This window comes from Xylocopa sonorina, chromosome 4 (genome assembly GCF_050948175.1).
Source record: "Xylocopa sonorina isolate GNS202 chromosome 4, iyXylSono1_principal, whole genome shotgun sequence".
Classification (NCBI taxonomy): domain Eukaryota; kingdom Metazoa; phylum Arthropoda; class Insecta; order Hymenoptera; family Apidae; genus Xylocopa; species Xylocopa sonorina.
Window position 1 is genome coordinate 8406190 of NC_135196.1, and position 13885 is coordinate 8420074.

The window sequence follows — 13885 nt, forward strand, 5'->3', positions numbered from 1 at the left end:
CTTAAAAAAAATTAATATTTTTCATATTTTACAAGTGTCTTTACAACGAAGAATATAAATAAGGAGTATCTGTGAAATGTTTTTTTTTATAAAGAGGACATCGTTCAATAAATGCATAAAATTATCGTTACGGGTGTAACGATTTTATTTTATTTACATCAAGTAAATGATAAAACGCTACAAATATCTCTCAAAAGTCTGACAAAGTTTTAATATCGTTACAACGAATTATATAGAGTTCAATATATACTCGTGGTAACTTCGCGTAGATTTTTGTAAAGTGATCTTTTTTTATTTACTTGTTTTCTTGCAAACAATATTTATAAAAGATCATGACTTTTTCAGATCTTTTTATTTTCTGCCGACTTCGGTTTTTCCCAAATACTTTTAAACCTTTATGGATGCTTGTAAACTTTTGTGACTGTATTTGAATGAATTCCTGTGTTTAAAAGGATTTGTAAAGTGGAACAAATTACTTTGAAATTTATTAAAATCAATAATTATGATTCGTAATTTTATATTCATTTAAAAAAATTTAAAAATCTTTCGCAAGAAAGTATTCACAGGAATGAAATTGTTAAACGTAGCACATATTAATGAAATTATTAATAATTTATATACCATGAAACGGAGTCTATGTGTAGAATAGTCACGCTTCGAAGTAGAAAGTGATGTTTATAGTCAGACTCGCGTGGAAGAAACATTGTACAAAACAAGTACCTACTTTAAATAGCACAAAACTATTATTGACAAAAATTGCAATTCTTTGACTAATAAAAGTAAGTAATTAAATGTTTTCTATTTTCAAAAAACAGTCATAACTATTTGAAGAAGAGTTTTAGTACAATTTCCAATAGTCGGCTATTGTTATTAATTATTTTACAATACATTTTTAAAAACTATTTTTCTATAATTTGTGTGCAATATGTATACACATATATGTATGATGTTATACATGTATTAAAATGATAGAAATATTCGTAACAAACAAATATCTAACACTCTTATGCAGCACACATAATTAGTCACGCAAAAACAACAAATATCGTTGCAAGGTATTAATTTTATATAATTGTTTCACTTACTATTTTACAAAAAAGAAGAAGGAAAATGTCATTTATCTCTTAAAAACGGGAGGTAAAAGGGTAAAATAGTAAAATACAAAAATAGTATTTAAAACAATTATTGTGAAGGAAACGAATCTTTAATGAAAAAAATCTACTTTTAATTACGATTCTGTTTAGAAAAACAATTTACAACAAGATTATCGCGTGAAATGAACATTTTGGTACGAATAAATATCAAAGATTATGCTAAAATTACGCATAATTATGTTGAGGTACCAATGTATAGTTAAATACAATAAGCAATGCTTTATGACTAAGCCAGTTATAAAATACTGAACTGACTGTACAAATTATATATTTTGGCAAATTAAATAATAAAGTAACAACACGATATATCCTTAAGTGTTAATGCTTACATCGTGACAAGTACTAATTCGCTAAATCGCAGGCAGTTCACTACTCATTTATTATCGATGGATAATCACTAATTTTATTAATTTTGTAAGTGCATATATATATAAAGTAAGGTAAGGCTCAAAGTAACTTTTGATACGCTTTATTACATCTCTGTAAAATCAGACTTAAAAATTCTAAACGTATTTAATCATAATTTAAATAATTTGTTTACAATTTAAACGACGATTAAAGCTATCCAATGCGTCGTAAATAAATGTTTCTTCTTGAAATGGGCATTCTATATTTCAAAACAAGGTAAAAGCGAAAAGTATATTTAAAATTACTTTAACAGATTCTTTGTAACGCTTATTCCAATACATCCATAAATATGCAAAAATGTAATTTACCAGAGTTATTGCCTGAATTTTTATACAATTTAGTCTATCAAGAAGAAACCTCTACAGATTTCTATGAAAGCACGTCTTTAAAATCAAATGCGTTAATAAAAGATGGTAGTTTTGCGTTTAATTGTGTTCTACATACGGTATCATTTAATTAACTTGTTAGACTTCGTGTACTATAAACTACTCTCTTCTTTACAATGATTTCCCATCGTGTTCATGAGAAAATTGATATCATTCGTATTTCGTTCGCTGCGAAAAAAGCACAGGAAGAATTTATATAAAGTGTACTATAGAAACTTTCTTTTTAACGTTCACATTCGAGTAATTTAGATATTCAGGAGTGCCTCGAAGGATTTTGACAAGGTACTACGAACCATCCGTTGTTTCCGGAAACCGTTGGGCCCACTTGAGCAATGCTCAAATGGGCATTGTTTGTTCTCCCGGTCTTCATAAATTCTAACTGACATTTTAAATTTCGATACAGTTTTATTAGAGACTCCTGAAATGCAAAACGAAACTCAAATATAATTTATTGCTTTCCTTTTGTTTGCGATAGATAAAAAAATGCAAGTTCTACAAAATACTCGTAATGTAATGTTAAAATGTTATTTTCTTTCTTCCGTAGAACCTTTCCTCATCGATGAAAGACTAACTCACCTTCTCATCTTCAAGTTTTCTAAGTTCCTCTTGCTGTCTCAAACTGTCCGGAGTCAAATTTTTAAGCATTTCATTTTTATGTTGACCCAACAACGCTATCTCTGTTTGAACCTTTAAATACTCTTGCGCAAGTTGTTTATGCTCCTCGAATATTTCTTTCGATCTTTCGCAAGTTTGATCGGGCGTCAACGGCCTCAAATCTGCATCCAACAGGCGATAAACATTGTCTAAATCTTTGTCGGTTGTACTGTTACCTGTTAACCGATAATTATAAGTAGACATTAATCTATAAATAATTACAGACAAAATTATTTCCCTTTTAACCAATTTAAAAATACTTTTAGTGTAACGCTAATGCAAAATAAATTCATTATTTTACAACACACTGAATAAATCGATTAAACAGAATAGATACGTAGAGTAGATCCATTAAAAAGAATTTTTAAATAATTTAAGACTTCTCTAAGATATCATGCTATATTTAAATAATTTTGCTAAATTATCAGAAAAATAGGAAATTTCGGTCTAATTTTAATTTTTAAATTGTCACAGGATAAAACGTAGCCCAAGAAAGAAACAGATCGTAAACTTTGCTGCTGTTCTCTCTGTAAACACTAAATTGTTTTAACTAAAATTTTAGTTGAACCCAATTTAAATTGAGAATCTAATTCAAAAAGATGAGCATTGTTCTCAGGTTGACTCATTCTTTAAAGTAGCAAAGCTGTTGTTACACATATTTGCATTAAATCCACACACATTTCGAATTTAAATTAATTTTACAACTTCTATATTTACTCTGAGGACAACAATACTATATAAATAGCAGAAAACAAATGTCTCGTTTTAATTGAACATTATATCGAAACTGAGTTTTCGCAATGCAATTCTTCGGAATTCATTTCGTCTATCAAAAGAAATGTTAATTAAAACATACATATTCACTTTGACCATAAATTCGATAATACACGAAAGTGGACGTTACGCGTATTAAATCCGCATGTTACTTCGTCCAATTGATCTGAAATTTAATTCATGCTTTCGACTCCAACTTTTGTCACATGCAAGAACTCCCAACACGAAATTACTTCTATGCACGCGATTAAAAAGTAGTCAAGCTGTATCTTAACTTGGAGTATCGGTTTTGGACATCAAATCGAACGACGAGAATCAGAATCCTATCTCGAAGCTCCTCTAATTTCAAGCACCCCCTTCTCTTGATGGTGAGAAAGGGAGGTAAAACAAATGGGAAGTACTAACGTAGCAAAACCCAGCAACGCTTTAGGGTGTCCGTGGCGACGATGTTTGGGTATTCCTCGCACATTTCCAAATATTGGAGCCTGTCGAGGCTTCGTTCATAATAAAATCAAATATCGTTCACATGAAAGATGTCACTTTCCAATTGAAAGTTACCACGTTATCACTCGCTTGTTCTGAAGGACGCCGATCGTTCGAAATCGTTAGTGAGATAAAAGGAAGGGAATAAATACAAGGGGAATCGAAGGTAACGAAATTCAATGGAACGAAATTTCTTTTCGATAACGAAAATAAGAGGAAAAGAAGAAAGAAGACAGAAAACCGTCGTTCTTAGTGGTGTGTCGAGAGAGCACTAAACAAACGCGCGTCTATATTGGGCCTGGTGAGTCAGCCACACCTGCTTCGAGGTATCCCCCACCAGACAGGATGTGTAAGCATAAGCCAAGAAAATACGGTTCTTCGCCTCTTAATTCATCTTCAGGGCTGAATTAAGTCGAAGCAATGATTTCCATGTTGATGTCACGCAGCAAACAATCAAGGGACATTCATTTGAAAGGAGAGTGATAACTACTCTGAATCGCTCTCATTTGAAAAGCATATGCTCGGACTTTCGAAACTGTACTAGGAAAAATATAACATAATTCTATGTAGAAAAAGAAAAGAATATTAGTTGTTAAATATTATGAAAAATTTATAATTAAGTTTAAGCGAAACACTGAAATGAAACATGCAACATGTTTCATAATTAATCCTCCGCATCATTGCTTAGACGATTCAGATTTTGTAGATGTTCGAAAAGTTGATTGATATCCTTTTTCCTGTAAGTCTACAAATCGTAGCTAATCATAGATGATCTAGAAAGAGAACGATCTGTTTTTATTCACTTGAAGCACTTTTAGGATACAACTCTTATTAGTGACGATAGGTGTCAATCAAAAAACAGATTTCTCCGATTAGTCGTCCGTTAAATTTAGTATACCCGCACAATGTGACTGTTTTCGCGGGCCCTTTGCCAGGGTAGATTTCGCCGATCGACGAACTCCTAAGGAATTTGTCCCGGTGAAATCACAACGTGCCAAGGTGCAACATTTTAATTTCTTTCCACAATTTTCGCTTGCTACATTCTTAAATGATTCCCCGTTTGAAACGAAACGACAATAGCATTTGCGATATATGCACAAATTGAACATAACAAAAATATACGTAAAATCACATAAATAACTATGAATAACAAAATACAAATCATTTTTAATTTTTTAGCTATTGCTACTGTAATAGCTATTGCTAATACTGCGTAAGTAGAATTTTTTGTTTTTTGTTTTATGACTGATTACTTTTGAATGAAATTTTATATTAAATAAAAAATGTTAAATATAATGGAAAATAGACTTCATTCGAAAAGATAAAGAAATCAATGGGAATATACACGTAAATGTTAATTATTCAAAAAGTCTAATTAAGTAGCGACAATGGGTATGTGCAAATCACATTCCGCGCTAAAAGGAAGGTTTTGTGGAACATACGGAGAACGTTATTTTGGGATTAGAGTACTATCGTGCTGAGTCACAAATACGAAGCTCTCGTCCCAAAGTGACTTCCCCTTCCTCTGCAGTTATAGAACAACGACGAGGTCATCAACAAATAGTAATTTAATCATTTTGTTGCATGCATGTAAGTAGAATAAAAATTATGCACCCCACTGAATAAAATTAATGTTATAAAAGAAATATATGAAGCATTTGATACATTGTATAATATATAGATAATTATGAACAATTTGTTATCGTTTGAATAAAAATATTGTAAACCTGCGATTTATACTATAATTCACTTGAAATATTTTATAAAAAATTAGAAACTTACTTTGAGCAGTATTCTGTATCTTTAAAATAGGAGATTCCAATGGTGGATCAGAACTTTGCAATTCCCAAGCGTTCTAGAATTATAAACATAAAACTATGTTCATATAATGAAGAAACGTGATAAAAATCTTAAAAATATTTTGATTATTTTTGGACATATATAAAACACGGAAACCCCGGTTTTAATATTAAAAGGAATAAAATATTTAACTTATATTTTAGATAAAAATTAATAACATACATAAGAAACAATTATATTTAAATTAAACAATACTAACTGGATCACATTTGACAAAAAGCTGTGAAAAATCTTTGATCTGGACTTTTTTATTGGTTGCACTGTTTGTTGAAATATTACTTTTGGGAGGTGGATCCCTGAAATCGCAGAAGGGATTCGATGAACTGTTTTTTTCATTTAGTATTTCCGATTTTTCTTTGCAACCGGACGCATTAGCTTTTATAGTACCGTTGATAGCATATCCGTTTATTTCAGAATCCATAGTATCAGTCACATCCAAAGTATCTTTAGCAATATGGTTCTTATTGTTGTTAGCTTCCTCTGATTCAGTGCCTGTGAAATAATAAAAATCCATTATTTATGTTGATCTGTAGACATCTTATATAAGAAACAAGACTATCTAAAAATCATTCGTATGTAGACTTCAAATACTTTAACCAAAACAGACCATTTCCACATTCTCATACTATAAAAATATATATTTTTAAATATTTATTTTTTTTAATTTTTAAATAAAATCATATATGTAAAAATTACAGCAGGAAACAAAACAAGTTATAAATGTATTTTAATAAATAATATACATACTTTGAGAATATTCAACAGGTTGTAAATGTCCACTAAAAAATCCTAATAAAGTTGTCATTAATTTTACAATTTCATCCATGGATGGTCTCTCTTTAGGAGACTTGTGCCAACATCTGAAACAATAACCCGTTTCTTTTTTCATTAAATAGAAATGATATGTGAACTTTTTGTTTAAAACTAACTAAATTTGTTGGCCAAAATCATGTATACTAAATAACTAATCAGACTAATAATAATATAAATACAAACTTAAAGGAATAGATCTTTTTTAAAATATTTGCTACATTTACTCCTTCTCCTATTTAATATACTTTCAGCATTAAAAAATTTCACAATTATTAATGGTAATTTCATTGAAGTCTAGTTTTAATAAAAAAATTTTTTCAAAACTCATAGGATTACCTTTCTATGGAGGTGTATCAAAAGAAGAATTTATACCAAAAATACTATATAAATGTTATTCATTATTTTTCGATTTCCCTAAAAGTTAAAATGTAATTTTACCCTCTTTTCCTTAATTAAACACTTTCTCATCTGCAATTAACTGTCAGAAAAGTTTATGATGACAATGACTATAGTCTAATCTCTCTAAGAGAATATTCCAAAATTTTTGACAATAAAATCCTCTAACACTACCATAGACACACAGAGTAATATAGAAGACAAATCATTCCTTCTAACATTGAACCATCAAGAGAAAGGAAAAGCAAAGAAACCATCTTGGTACAACTAAATCCTTTATGGGCAAACATCATTGAAGACAATGTCACTTACCACTAAGATTTGCTCCTAGTGCCTAAACACCAAAGGGGATGAAATAGCAGATTGTTGTCCCAAATGAGAATCCAGAGTTGCTAAAAGACCTTAATTTCTTTAGGAAAAATTTTATGATGAACTATGTGCCCAAATCTTCACCCTCACCTAGGACAAAACCTAAAATTCATAAGAAGAAGTTTAGAAAAGCCCTACTTTGAAGGACAGAAACAATCTCAGAATGAAGAATTATATGAGATTGTTAAAATTACCCTAGCACCAAAACGATTGACCACCATATTTGACATTCCTCCGCTACTCTAAAGTACCAGCATTGGAAACAATCAAACCAATACTTATATTCTCCAACAATTCAGCATTCTCTCTTTATACCTTATTTAACTTCCAACTATACACAAGTAGCCTATAATTTTGTATCCCCTATCTAGCTTAATCTTAAATGTAATAAATCACATGTGTTAAACTTATTGATCTATTGAAAAACAATTGAAGTTGTAATAAATAGAAAATGTATTGAACTGATCTACTTTAACTGTGAGAGTGTTCCTTGGGACTTTAACGTAGCGCGATTGCAGAAGTCCAATAGTAGTTTACTATACATCCACGTCCTAAGATCGCTAAGGTGTAAGAACGCTCGACAAAAATTCAAGCTGACTTCGAGTAGAGTGATAACTTATTGACATACTAATTCTGACTGATCCCTAAAGCTTCAAAATGTGACTCTTTTTACAATTGAAAAATCCCTTAATTTTCATAATGGAGGCATGAGAAAGTTCGTTAACGAGTGGTGGAATACACTTGCATCTGGTATTAGTCCTATCTAGGAGATGCTTGATTTCAAACATTCTGTATCTTTTATAGAAATGAAAACACATTTGGTGAGGATCTACCTTATCAAAGAGGATAGTATCTGAGACTAAACACTGTATGTTTCAGGGAAACGGAAATGCGTATGTAACACCTTAAAATGAACGTGTTAGCCAATAATATATCTTACCAATAACATTAAAATAATTATGCACTTGTTCTGCAACTAAAACATTGGTTTGAACAAAATGACAGAACAGTCATTCTCATTGTTAGCTCTTTTGTATTGCATTGTAATTATAAATAAGTCGAAAGGCAAAAAAAATCGCGCTAAAGTAATACAATTTTAAATACTAATAGAATGCACTACATGTACGTGCATACCAGAATTCGGCATGAAATTTTTTTTAATGGTTATACGGAAACAATGTATGAGACCTTTCATAAAGGAATCATTCTTTACATCTATGCACAGTCTATTGATGGAGATTTTTGAAAATTATTTAGAATAATTGAAAATATGCTTTACTCGTATAAAAAATGCTCATAAATGTTATCAATATCGATAGATACCTGATCATGAGATCTTCAATTGGCTTTGGACAGCCTTCGATCAAAGATGGCCTCTGACCAACATGTACTGCCCACATTATTCTATAAGCTGAACCACCAATTTCATCAAAAGGTTTCTTCCTTGACAAAATTTCCCACAAAATAACACCCCAACTAAACACATCGCACTTTTCCGTATATTTAAAACCCTCAAATACTTCTGGAGCCATCCAAGCAGCAGAACCTTTGTTGTTGGTCATATAGGTGTTCAAATCACAAGCTGTACCAAAATCGCAAATCTTAAGAGTTTGTCCACCCATTAGCAACAATAAATTTGGTGGTTTTAAGTCTCTGTAAACATTAATGAAATTTATTTATTACCACAAACATGAAATATAAAAATATGTAGTATATAACTTTGTTACAAAATTTATAGTAAATTAAAATATATCTAGTAAAATTCAATTATCTTGCCTGTGAATTAGAGGTTTTGGTTTCATGTTGTGAAGATATGCAACACCACGTGCACATTGCAAAGCCCAACTCATTGCATGGCCTGCAGTATATTGTAATTGAGAATTGCAGTGCAAAACTGTAACATGTAAATAGAATATACAATTTGTATAATAATATCACAATTTGTTATTATAGTATTGTTTTAATTTAATTTCATCTCCATATGATTATATTAACACTACAAATATACAATTTTACTCTTTGTTTCCAAAATAAGTTAAATATCCCATTTTTGTATCTAATATTATAATATAAAAATAAGAAATATAATACGCTTTATTATTAGAAAAGAAATGTAAATACCATTATATAAAGAACCACCTTCCGCGTACTCCATAACCAGACAAACTGGATTTTTAGTACAGGCACCATAAAGTTTCACAATATTAGGATGTGCAATTCTAGACAATTGTCTAACTTCTACAGTGAATGCTTTTTTTTCGCCTTCTGAATTTATGTATTTTATAGCAACATATTGCCCCCTCCATTTTCCTTTCCATACTACACCAAAGGATCCTTTTCCCACTACCTATACGAAACAAAAATAGTTAGGAATTATTTAAAATATTGAATAACCAATAAAAAATATTAAATTAGAAAAGCTAAATTAACATAAATATTGTGCATGACTTCAATAAGATGAAAAATATACTAAATTCAAAGAATTTAATCTTTTTACATACTACTAATAATTTGATTATTATTCCACTAAATTGATTTTACATAATTTATGTGAACTCCAAAAAAGCAATAACATATATTTACAAATCATCTGGACAGAATATTTTGATTTTCTATTTAATTTAAAGCTTTTTTAAATGAAAATCATAACATACACATATATATATATATATATACGTACACATATATTCAAGTCCAAAATTTTAACATAAAAGTAAAAAATAATAAAATGAAGTGCGTCAACATATTGACTGCTTGCTTGAAGAATATTCGAAAATTGTTGTTTAGGTTATATTTTAAAAATGTCCAGGTGATCAGGATATATTATAAAAATTAACAACAGTTAAATGTAAACATTTTTAATAAATACTTTATTGAACAATAAGCAAAAATAAAAATTATCCTCTTTAGCACAATTAAAAGTATTATTATATTATTATAATACCTGCTCGGTTTCAATTTCATCGTAGTTAATTTCTTCGACAAACTGCTGCTGATGGCTTATTAACTCTTTACCCGCCATCACACACAGTCGACATTACATTAGTTTCAGAACACATTTAACTACCGAGTGTATTTATCACGAACAATATTTATTTGATCTTCCAACTCAAGTTTCTTTAATATTTTCCATTTTATTAACCTTCGGAAGAGAGAGGCATGTTTATATATGTGTAGGTATACGTATATATATATATATATATATATATATACACATATATACACATATATATATGCATCGGTATGCATATATAGATATGTATGGAGAATATTGTATCGATAGATATTCATGATTCGATACATCGATTTGCTGAAATACGATCCACGTTAAATGTCGAAGATGTGTATTAAATTTGTAGGTGGAAATTATGTATCTGTACATATTTCATTTAAATTAATTAGTACTATTAGAAATATAGAAGGAAAACGTAAAGGTAAATATGGATATTTAACAAAAACAGTCTTTGCGATCATTAATTTTCTGTACGAATAAAATATATTATCCAATCACAAGCTACTTTTTCATTATGCGTACCCTAAGTATACATTTGTATACCTATGTAAAATTTTAGTTCATCAATTTATTGGTATTAAATTACAAAATAAAATGTAAAGTTTTGCAATTATGGTTTAAATTTCTTTTTCTTTTTAATAATTAACATATAGTTGTTTTCATCGTACAGTGTGAAACGTGCAACCAGAGAAATGACGCCATCGGATTGCTACTTTAGTGTCGGTACTTGAACCGATACGCGAACGCGTCGGCGTCATGATTGTTATAACACGCATGCAGTTACTGTGCCAATGACATATTGATATGGAAACAAGAGGTGACATTATGTTGCTACGATGCTCTATTCATGTTTGCGATATGCTATGCTGCATGAGTACATTACCAATCCTTCATAAAAATTTATTTATATAATTTTTGTATATAACTTCTCCGAATATTTAAAAGATGTTTAAATTTACTTAACGCGATGAGAATAAATTTATACCGAACTCTTTATTGTTATCGTTTGTCATCGTATTCTTTCTCATCTGAGAAAGTGTATTTATCTGTCTTCAACACTTTTAATAACATTCAGCAAAAAGTACACTTTTAATTTTTAATGTGTGACAATCAAATATTCGCTATTACATATAGTTCCAAACTATAAGTTGAAAAAAGAAGGAGGAGAAAACTATACGTGAAAAAATAGTAGTAGGAATTTATTATTACCTTAAAAGGAATAAAGAGGGAACTAACATTTGTTATGCTCCATTGTAATGATTTTGTTGCACTTTGTATTTTACTAAAAAAGAATTTTTATTTACAAAGCAAAATAAATTGCCAGTAACACTAGTACACGCAATGGGAATACCGCTTTCCTATTGCTTGATTTAGTCTGCCTGACATTAGACCATACAAAATGGGTAGAGAAATTTTTGTTTTCTTTCATCAAGGAAGCAAAAGGATCTTGAAGAATCAAAAAAACGATCCTTCGAAGATCAATAAGCCTCTGAGACGGCGTTATAGCTGTGTAACATCGCCAGGTGCACATTTCTTCTCCAGTGTTGAAAGTAACACAAAATCTTTCACAAGAAATAAAACGCAGATCGTTTAACTGTGGCAAGATTACGTACATTATAAATATATTTGACGGAAAATAAGCAAGGCGAGTTTTTTCTTCCCTTTTTAATAATTACCAATAAAATTAAATGATTTCACGCATTTCGCTCATATTTTCTTTTTCTTTTGTGAACATGCCTGTGCATTTTTCATTATTTGGTTCTGCAGGATAATATTATTAATTCATGGCGGCATCGTAGAACAAGTAATTGAAATCCAATTAAATAAACGATACCAAATGATACTATCTTTTCCAAGAAAGATCGTTGTGATAACTTATGATCGATAAATCTTGTTTCATGAAAATTATGTCATTCTACGTATTCCTAATCGTGACGATGGATAAATTATTGCATTCTACAATTACGACATATAATATTTTACTGATCTATGAAATTGTTCTACCCCATGCAATATTATTAATATCGAAGTAATCATCCATTTGTACTCCATTTTTTCTCCTTCGAAATTTACACTTTAACTGAAGAAAAAAAAATTGATTCTTAAGTAACTTAAAACACATTTACCCAAACTTTTGCTGTAGAACGGTTTATATTATTATTATACCACGGAATTACACATCAATATATGCGAGAATAGATAAATAAAGAAGAAATACCAATGAAAAACCAAATAACCCACAAGGAGATAATCTTTCGATGGAGGGAAAAAATACAGTGCAAAGTTAGATTGTATGGTAATTTTTTAGTTATACCATGCCTATTTAAACAATCTTGTCCTATCGGCGTATTTTCATTTCTATTGTAGTTACATTGTATTCAAAATGATGTTCCTCTTTTTTATACGCGGACAAGATTATTTTTGTGTTTAAATCGATCTATATCTATTGACTGTTTGTGTGAATATGATCGTGTGTGTGTGTGTGTGTGTTTTAGCGCGCGCGCGCGCGCAAATGTGTTCTGCTTTTTCCGTTTTAATTGTCTTTAATAAGTCGGTGCTGTTACATTACAAATATCTAGATATCAGAATCAATTTTGAGGACTCACGTTTTAACCTTGCGTTGTTAATTCCTATTGGAACGAACTCCAATAATTTTGTAGCATTAGCATTCTCTTTTTTGGCAAACAATAGATAGTGGGATTATTGAACACAACGGCCTTTTTTAGGGTCCACTGATATCCGTATCTAGATTAGCTTAAATTGTAAATTAAACAGCATAGAACAAACCCTGATTTCACGATAATATCGAATAATTCCTACCTAAAATCTTTGTGCGTACAACAACAAGTAATATCGAAGTACATATTCTTTTTCACTTATAAGTTATAAATAGTAGTACTATCATAGAAATTTCCAAGATCTTCGATCATTTGGCCAAGTTAATGAAAGTTATTTATTTGCGCCTAACAACTTCCTACACTTGTTTCACTTATATTATTCGTTAAATTTCCATTCTTTTCATTTTACAACCCAGCGAAGGTTGACAAATCCTCTTTTTTTTCTTTCACCCATTTAATTAACCACTAGTCTCAAATTATTACTTGGTTCATCAGATGTTTTGTTTTTACGTTTGTACAATTCATAACTCGCCTTACAATAAGATTACCGTCTTATTAGTTGTTTCAACAGTTTAGAATATTTGAAACTACGTTGTAACACATTTTATAGAGAGAATGTATTACTCATTGTATTTTACGTTGCGTGGGAAACTAACACTTTCTTCTTTCTTACAAACGTGTGATGCAATATATTACCAGAAATATTTATCAACCTTTTGAAGTATTGCTAATTTTCATTTCCTTTCTTTTAGTATATTTTTTTCCATTTTAATAATTTTGATTTCAGATATAAAAATACACTTAATCGGCATTATCATATGAAGTATGTTTAATATATCTTTCGAAAAACCTTTTTATTACTAATTCGTCTTAAAAAATTTGTGATATGCCGAGAAACTACTTTCGCCAAAAGGTTGTTTCCTTAAAAATTGTAAAAGTTTCTTTTCGTACGCTTCG

At 30.0% G+C, this 13885-nt stretch overlaps 1 protein-coding gene across 1 annotated transcript; it reads right to left on the reverse strand.

Annotated features, from left to right (window-relative positions):
* Positions 1-1670: 1670 nt before the first annotated feature.
* LOC143422616 (mitogen-activated protein kinase kinase kinase 7) lies at positions 1671-10477 on the reverse strand. Its single transcript, XM_076893392.1, has 10 exons — positions 10242-10477; positions 9419-9644; positions 9074-9191; positions 8621-8950; positions 6467-6579; positions 5919-6211; positions 5642-5714; positions 2525-2778; positions 2242-2366; positions 1671-2116 (listed from the first exon to the last, which is right to left on the reverse strand). Exons 1-10 carry the CDS (start codon positions 10317-10319, stop codon positions 2041-2043), a joined length of 1686 nt encoding a protein of 561 aa, XP_076749507.1. The 5' UTR covers positions 10320-10477; the 3' UTR covers positions 1671-2040.
* Between the last annotated feature and the right edge of the window lie 3408 nt (positions 10478-13885).

Bases quoted from the DNA above. Each gene is read 5' to 3' on its own strand.
- LOC143422616 (XM_076893392.1), bottom strand. From the start codon at position 10,319: ATGGCGGGTAAAGAGTTAATAAGCCATCAGCAGCAGTTTGTCGAAGAA. The intron at 9,192-9,418 runs GTATTTACATTT...TACATGTTACAG, and splicing joins AGGTGGTTCTTTATATAATG to TTTTGCACTGCAATTCTCAA. The intron at 2,117-2,241 runs GTTCGTAGTACC...CTTTTTTCGCAG, and splicing joins GTTTCCGGAAACAACGGATG to CGAACGAAATACGAATGATA.